We start from the raw sequence: 8,347 nt of genomic DNA, 5'->3' as shown, positions 1-8,347 counted from the left end.
GGAGTGTTTCCAGAACTCTACAGTTAGGAAAATCCACTGGTGCCCAAGTCTCTAACATAAACCGACATAGTATTTACATGTGCAAAACTTTCATATATTATAAAATCTGCATTTGAGTAACAGAGAGGGGGGAAAAAAAGAAATTATCCCCACCCACTGGATTATTTCCCAAAAGTTTAAAAGAGGTGGGGCTTGGATAGGGGCAAAGCTAGGAGCCAGAAATGCAATCCAAGTCCCCAACACGGGTGGCAGGAACACAGCGACTTGAGTTATCACTACTGCCTCCCAAGGTAAGCATTATAGGAAGCTAGTTAGGGAGCCAAACCACAGGCACTTATGTGTCATACCTCCCATACAACTTTTTATTATTTTTTTGTATTACTTTTTTATTTTGATAATTGTTTCCAAAAATGCCCGGTGGGTTCTTTCCTCAGCGTAGTATAGAAATAAACAGCCAGGAATCTGTTGCAAACAGAAAAGTTTATTTGCGAAGGGGCCAGGTGAGCAGGGAAGGGAGAGGAAAGGGGAAGCACCTCCTGAGAGAAAGCCGAGAGGTGGGGTGCCTCTCGAAAGAGGAGGGAGAGAGACACCAAAGGTTTGAGGAAGGGTCTTGGGGGTTTTAAGCCTTCCTTGACCCCTCCTTGTTGGGCAGGGAACCTACAGGTGAGATGTTCCCCATTGGTGGTCTCTTAATTAATTAGGAAATGGCTGGGTAATGCTGGTGCCGCCCACCTGAAGGTGTGGCCAAGACCTCAGCAGGCCTGGATTTTCTCAATAATCTTTACATAGCTGATTAGGGCACAAAGGTTCAAGGTCTATAGGAAATTGGGTAAGACCATTGCTTCCACATCAATATTATTATTTTTTTTTCTGTATCTGGGGTAAAGGGAGAGATAAAGGGAAAAGCCCCACCAAGACTCCAACCCATCCCAGGTCCCTGATGGGCATGCTCCGGAGGTCCTGCTCAAGCAGTTTTGATAGTTCAACAGTTCTGAATTGCTGCCAATCTCGCTGTTCCAAGCACAATAAAATCTCTTCAGAATCCACAGGCTGACATACTCTCTTCATGGTTGGGGTTCTGAGATCACCAGTTCAGTTGGAGGGATCTCCAAAGAAACTTCGTGTGAGGTGATCCCAGACCAGATTCTTGTGTGCGAATGCCAGTACAGGGTCCTGCACAATCCGTTGCCCCAATCAGCTTATGAATATGCTGGTGGTTGCAATCGCTGGGTCAATTCTGTTTCCAGCCCTGTCTTCCACACAAACCAATGTGTATTGCAGTCCAGCTCAATCCTGCCTACTTCATACTAGGTCCTCATGCAAACCAGTGGGAGTTGCAGCCTAGTCAGGGCGACTCCCAATAACCCCCACCATGCCTTCCCCCTGCCCTGGTTCCCATGCTTGCCACAATGTACCGCAGACTTGTTCAGTCTGTCCCACATCCCATTTAGCTCTTGTACATGTCAATGGGCATGGAAGCCTAGTTCAACCCAACCAACCCTACTATCCAATCCACACACATGCTGGTGGGTGTCGTTCTGTCTAGTCACCCCTGCACCCCTGCCCCTATCCTGGTTTTCATGCTCTCCAAAGGGAGTGGTAACCCAAGAGGGAGGAGCCCACTGTTTTCCTGCTGGGCCACTCCCACTCCCAGATTATGCACTCTCCAGGTGGTTCTGCAGTGTAACTTGACAGAATTAGCTCCCAGGGCCAGCCTCTGCCAGCTGATGCTGCAGCAAAGCCCAAACAACCCTCAACCACTTTAATTTATGCTTGCACCAGTAAGAACAGTCAGCCCAGCATGGCTTTTCCCTGATCTAGCTCACATGAGGCCCACAGGTGTTGTAGCCCTGCCTGGTCTGGTCTACCCCGATCCCAACTCACGCTCTCCAGTGGGAGTGACTGCCCAACAAGGGAGCCCTCCCCATTCTGCCTACTGGTTTTGCCCCCTCCCTCCCTGATTCTCATGTGTGCTGGTTGAGCACTGTGGCCCAGTCTGGTATGGCCCACATCATCTTGGCATTTGCCAGTGGGTGTTATAGCCTGGCCCAACCCAGACCACCCACAATTCCAGCTGACGCTGGTGAGGGTTACAGTCTAGCCCAGCCCAGCAGACATCCAATCCCAGCTATAATGTGTACTGTTACGTGTTGCGACCAAACCTGACCCGGCCCACACTCTGTTCTGGTTCTTGGATTCACCAGCGGGTGATGTGAACTGGTTCAGCCTGGTCTGCCCCCAACCTATGCCAAATATATGCCAGTGGGTGTCTTTCTCTGGCCTGGTATGGGCTGCTCCTTATGGTGGTTCTTGCACTCACCTGCAGGGACTGTGACCCGACAGAGGAGTTTCCCAAGCTCCTCCATCAGAATCTCTCCTTATGCCAGGTCTTGCGCATACTGGTGAGTCCATGGGTCAGCACTACTTACTCCACTTCCTGTCTTGGAAGGAACAGTGGCCTTTCCTCACTGCCCTTCAATCCATTCCGGTTCTTACTGTTGGATGTTTCAGCCCCCCAGTGTAGGCTAGCCCATACCCAGACACACCAAACAGATGGCTCAGTAGGGGCAGAGACCTAGCCTAGTCCGTCCTACATCTACTCTGGTCCTCCAGAGCACCAGATGGTGCTGGAGTCTAACCTGGTTAGGTCCGCCCAACCTCAGTTCACACTTGTGCCAAGGGAGATTACATTCATGTCCAGACCAGAATGTAGCCCCCACTCCAGCCCCCGTACTCAACAGCAGAAACCCCAACCCAGCAAGGGTATACTCTCACAGCTCCCCAACCAGGTCTATTCCCAGCCCTAGATTACACATATGCCAGTGGTTGCTCTGACCCAGTTGGCTTGGCCCCACACCTGTCTCAGCCTTTGCCTTCAATGCTGTGGTCTAGCATCCCTGGTTCATGTTGACCAGTCAGTGTAAGAGCCTAGCTTGGCATGACCTGTGCTGCATCCTGATTTCTGTTCTTCCTTTTGAGTTAAGGTTTGCTCAGCCCTGCCTGATCTGCCCCCTTCCAGTTGCAGCCTGGCCCACCCCTCATTCTGGTTTAAGATGCACAGATGCCTTGACCTGCCCCGACTGTTGTAATATAGCAGGTTCCATGGTCACACCTAACTCAGCCCATCACCACCCCAACTCTTGAACTAACCAGTGGGAATAGTATTTCCACAGGGTTGGACCCACACATCCTCCACAGAATCTACCCCCAGACCTGGTTCTTTCATGTGCTGGTTGTCTTGACCCTGCCAAGTGTGACCTGTTCTACCAGTCAGGTACTGGTACCTAGCCCTGCCAGACAGGCCCCCATCCATAGCTTTCATGTGGAGTTAGTGATACTGGTGTGTGGCAGTTAGTGATGCTCTAAGCTAACAGCCCATCTCAAGATTCCCATGTGGGCTGGTGAATCAGTCTGGCCCAAATAAATCTTATGGACTCTCCCCTCCAAACCATCAGGCTCAGTCCCCACGCTTGCCAGCAAGTTCCGTGATTCAGTAACTGTGAGTCACACAGGATTCATCCCTCATCTACACTCATACTGGCTTTATCTATGGATGTCCATTGGCAGCAATTGCATACCATAAAAAACCCTAGAACTTGCCGCCGGGAGACCAGCAGGCAGAGCCTGGCACCCACTGGGAGCACTGACCGCCCAATAGCCTAGGACTTGCTCACCACATGCGGTGACAGTGTCCAACCTGGCCCGGGCACCCTTCATAGCTGCCACGCTGCAGAGGGCTCCTTTTGCCCCAAGCCCCAGGCAAACACTCTTTTTATTATTATTATTTTTATTGGAAAACCAGATTTACAGAGAGGAGAGAAAGATCTTGCATGTACTGGTTCACTCTCCAAGTGACTGCACCAGAGCTGAGATGATCTGAAGCCAGGAGTCAGGAGCCTTCCGGGTCTCCCACATGGGTGCATGGTCCCAAGGGTTTCAGCCATCCTGTTTTCCCAGGCCACAAGCAGGAAACTGAAAGGTCTAAATGGAGCAGCCTGGACATGAAGCAATGCCCACATGGGATCCTGATGTGTACAAGGGGAAGACTTTAGCTACTAGGCTACCATGCCAGGCCCACCTCCCATGTTTTAAATCACCCATCACTCACCATACCAAGTGCAGATTAATGCTATATAAATAGTTATACTGTATTGTTCAAATAATGACTTTCAACACCCTGCACATTTGCATTATAGAGAAAATGTTTCACAAATATCTGTTTTATCCAAGTTGAATCTACAGAAATGGAAACCAAGAATATTGAGAGCTGTCTGCATACCTGTACATTGACAGGTATCGGGTATCCTAATTAAAAATCAATTTAAAATGTGATCTGGGGCCCAGCATGATGGTCTACCGGCTAATGTCTCTGCCTTGAACACAGCAAGATCCCACAAGGGCTTTGTGTCCTAGCAGCCCTGCTTCCCATCCAGCTCCCTGCCCGTGGCCTGGAAAAGCGGTCGAGGATGGCTCAAAGCCTTGGGATATTGCACCCACGTGGGAGACCAAGAAGAGGCTCCAGATTAGTACAGCACCAGCCATTATGGTCACTAGAGAAGTGAATCATTGGACAGAAGATCTTCTTCTCTGTCTCTCCTCTCTGTACAGCTGACTTTGCAATAAAAAAAATCTTTTTAATGTGATCTGCTCAGTACAGTCCACATTTACAAATGGCTCCTACATACTTCCCATCTAATCTCATCATTAGGTTATCTACTTAACTAGAAGGACAATTTCCAGAAACCAAAGGAGCTCAGCTTGAATCTCAGCCCCTTACTCACCTCAGTAGGTCTCTTCAAGCCCCGTATTTCTACATCTTCATCTCTTTGTTAAACAGACTGCCTTTCCTAAGGTTTCCTACTTCTGTGATTCTAACTCCAGGAGAAAAGCATCTAGCATCCCTAAGTTAGGAACCTCTGTATCTGGACAAAGGAGAATGTTTCCTCAAACACGAATAAAGATAATAATGTTTTTCCTTGAACCTCTTTTGCTTGCTTGAAAAGGACACCCTATCCATCTTTAATTCCTTAGAAGACTATCAAGAATAAACCACGAAAGTTTCAAATAATACAGTTTTATTCTTACATTAGAAACAAAAATAAACCATAAAAACCTGTAAAACCATGCAACCTCCTGAAAGTTACAAAGCCATGGAAGCATCCATTGTAGAAGGATGCTTATCCTAAAGGGGCACACCAGCCGCACACACAGAGGTCAGCAGTGGTGACACTGATAGCATGTGCCATTAGAAATTATTTATCAGTGGGAAGTTTAAAAATGAACTTAAGGAAACAAGGGATACTCCCGAACTCTTTGCAAGGGAACACAGGCGATAGGAAATCAGAATATGCCTACAATCTCTAGGAAAACAATATTTTTACAAAAGCGAAGCCCAAAACCAAAACTCTCAGACAATGTTAAAATTTGCTTTTGGAATGACATCTTCATTTTATGATGTTTGAACGGATTCTTTCTCCTGCTGGATAGCTAGGGGGAAAAAAAAATAACAGTCATTAAGAGAGTATTTCTAAAGTTAAGTTCTTCCAAAAGAGCTCTTTAGTAAGTTATTAATAAAGTCGGCCAACATGGTCTAAGTTTAGAATACTAAAGGCATGTGGAATGCATACTAATCACCTGAACAATAGCTAGAATGTACAACAACTGTGTTTCCCTGTCAACTTTTACTCCAATCCAAAGGTAGATGTATGCACTACCAATTTTACCATGTCATTCTAGAACTGAGAAACACATGAATTATTTTCTTTAGATGTATCTGTACTGATTCTATTGGTGATTTTCATCTTTTCAGAAAATTTTCAGTAACTCTGGAATTCTCAAAGCAGACATGACAAAAAGTTCCGAGTTCTTTAGGGATATAATCACAGACTCAAATTGTTGGAGGCAAAAAAAAAGTGTCTAACATTCATAAAGTGGGCAAAACTGGTATTTCTTTACAACTAAGCCCAATATTTCAAGATTGGCTTTAACACAGTTTTTAGTATTCTGCTACTATAAACCATATTTTTTCCTCCATTACTACTCGACTCTATCATGTCAATACCACTTAATGTGCTAAGAAGATAAACATTTGATGTTCTAACTATTGTACTAAACAGAACCATTCTCTAATTATTGTTTATTTTGTGCCAATACTTACTAGAAGATGGGTTTATTTACTGAGCTTATTAACTTACACTGTGTCTCCATTAGAAACTCCCCATGACTTACTTTCCTTCGATGGAAGAGTATTTTTTTCTTCAGTATTAGTTTTCTTCAATTTTGACTTGTCAAACTTCTCTACTTCTGATAAGTCTGGCTTGTCACTCATCTTGGCTAAATAAAAAAAATAATAAATTTCAGTTAACAGAAATATTAAAGTTACCAGTCAATTCCTTTTATATCTATGTATACTTCACCTACTGGTTTCAACAGGAAAGCAGCAACACATCTTTAAGCAATCATGTTTTTATAAGAATACTTCCTAGTATGCATCACTAGGTCATTCCTCACGGGTGGTAATTGCCCCTGGATCAGAAGGTATCAGCAGTAGAAAGCCAGAGCCAATATGTCTGACTTTCAATTACAGCGAAGGTAAAATGGAGGTGATGGAAGCCCAAGAGCCAACTGCGATGAATAAAGGAGAGCCTGGGTTAAGCAGGCTCCTTCCTTAGCAGCAGACAGCACTGTTGCAGCATCTTCGCTTTCCATCCAACTACTCTGCTTAGGCGTGGGGGGAGGGGGACAGACAAAGAAGGGTGTATGAAGTTCTTTCCACGGTAAATGCCCAAGGACGCTAGCTAAGGTGCTACAGAAGGGAGGCAACCAATCTGGTCCTGATTACATGTCTCCTGAGAGCTCTGGGGGCACTTTATAAGGACAGACCCAGGACTCCAGAAGGATGCAGTCAACCAAGCAGAAGAGGGTCTTACTTCACCAGGTTTTCTCTAAAGGGAGAGGCCAGGGACGAGGCTCAGAGACGGGGGACCCCGGGAACCCCGGTTTGCTGAGCCCTTCCTGGCCTGCCTGAAGGGACAAAAGGAGATTGCAGACTCCGGAAGGCGGGGCTCGGGTGCGTGCCCGGCCCCACCCAGGCGAGGAAACAGCTGTCGGGTGCTCGGAAGGAAATGGGGAGGGACCCCCCGCAGACGGAGGGAACCCACGCAGCCGGGGGGACCCCGACGCAGCCGAAGAGAACCCACGCAGCCGGAGAGAACCCACGCAACCTGAGGGAACCCACGCAGCCGGGGGGACCCCGACGCAGTCGGAGGGAACCCACGCAGCCGGGGGGACCCCCACACAGCCGGAGGAAACCCACGCAGTCGGAGGGAACCCACGAAGTCGGAGGGACACCCCCGCAGCCGGAGGGACCCCAGGCAGTCGGAGGGACCCCTGCAGCCGGAGGGAACCCACGCAGTCGGAGGGACCCCCACGCAGTCGGAGGGACCCCTCTTCCCCCTACTTCCATTAGGTCGAGGCTACCCAAAGACCCTGGTGGCCGCGACGAAGACGCCAACCCGAGGCCAGGAAGCCAGAAGGAACTAGACAATAGCACAGCCTGCCAGGAGCAGCTGGGTTCCTGTTTGCAGGAACCGCGACCTCCGCCGCGCGGGGAGGCCAGGGCCCCGCCCAGGCGCGCTCCCGGGAGGCCCAAACGCGCCTCTGCGTCCTCGCGGCCTCCGAACGCCCACCCTGGGACTGCCCAGCTCCCCTCGCCCACCCTGCGCCGTGGACCCAAAGCCCGACCCCGCCAAGGGCTGGGCGGCGCCCCAAGGGGCGCCACGAAAAGACAAAGACGCAGGCTGCGGGGCGGCGTCGCCGCGAAACGCCACCACAGCCTCGCCCGAGGGTCCTGAAGGCGCGACCCTCGCCCACGGCCGCGCGGCTCCGGCGCCCTCCCGAGGCCCTTCTCATCCTCGTCCCGCGGGGCTGCCCCCCTCACCTGGACACAAGACCCGAGAACAGACGTCTGTGGGAAGAGCGCACCGCAGCTCACGCAGGACCAGGCTGGTGTTCCCCACCCCGGGAGCCCTGCACTTATAGCCCGGCTGCAGGCTCCACCTCCAACCCCGCCCCACCCTTCTCTGATTGGCCGAGGGACTCCAGGCTCCGCCCTGCCCCACCCTGCGCCGCTTTATTATTCTATTATTACTGTTATTGTTACAGATTCACTTGTTTATTTGAAAGAGTTATGGAGAGGAGGGGAGAGAGACAGTGAACCATCAGCTGGTTCACTGCAAATGATCCCAGTGGCCAGGACTGAGCCGGGCTGAAGCCTGCAGCCAGGAATTCCATCAGGGTCTCCAGGTGGGAGGCAGGGACCATCTTGAGCTGCATTTCCAAATGCAGG

The 8,347-nt window shown here is 49.6% G+C and overlaps 1 protein-coding gene across 1 annotated transcript; it reads right to left on the bottom strand.

Annotated features, from left to right (window-relative positions):
- Nucleotides 1-5,058: 5,058 nt before the first annotated feature.
- TMSB15A (thymosin beta 15A) lies at nucleotides 5,059-8,066 on the bottom strand. The gene is made up of 3 exons (XM_040999874.1): nucleotides 7,940-8,066; nucleotides 6,229-6,333; nucleotides 5,059-5,487 (listed from the first exon to the last, which is right to left on the bottom strand). Exons 2-3 carry the CDS (start codon nucleotides 6,326-6,328, stop codon nucleotides 5,450-5,452), a joined length of 138 nt encoding a protein of 45 aa, XP_040855808.1. The 5' UTR covers nucleotides 6,329-6,333; nucleotides 7,940-8,066; the 3' UTR covers nucleotides 5,059-5,449.
- Nucleotides 8,067-8,347: the final 281 nt, after the last annotated feature.

This window comes from Ochotona curzoniae, unplaced genomic scaffold (assembly GCF_017591425.1).
Source record: "Ochotona curzoniae isolate NIBS_2020 unplaced genomic scaffold, NIBS_Ocur_1.0 scaffold_1852, whole genome shotgun sequence".
In the NCBI taxonomy this organism is placed as follows: Eukaryota; Metazoa; Chordata; class Mammalia; order Lagomorpha; family Ochotonidae; genus Ochotona; species Ochotona curzoniae.
The sequence above is the reverse complement of the archived record's forward strand: the minus strand, read 5'-3'. Positions and strand labels throughout refer to the sequence as shown.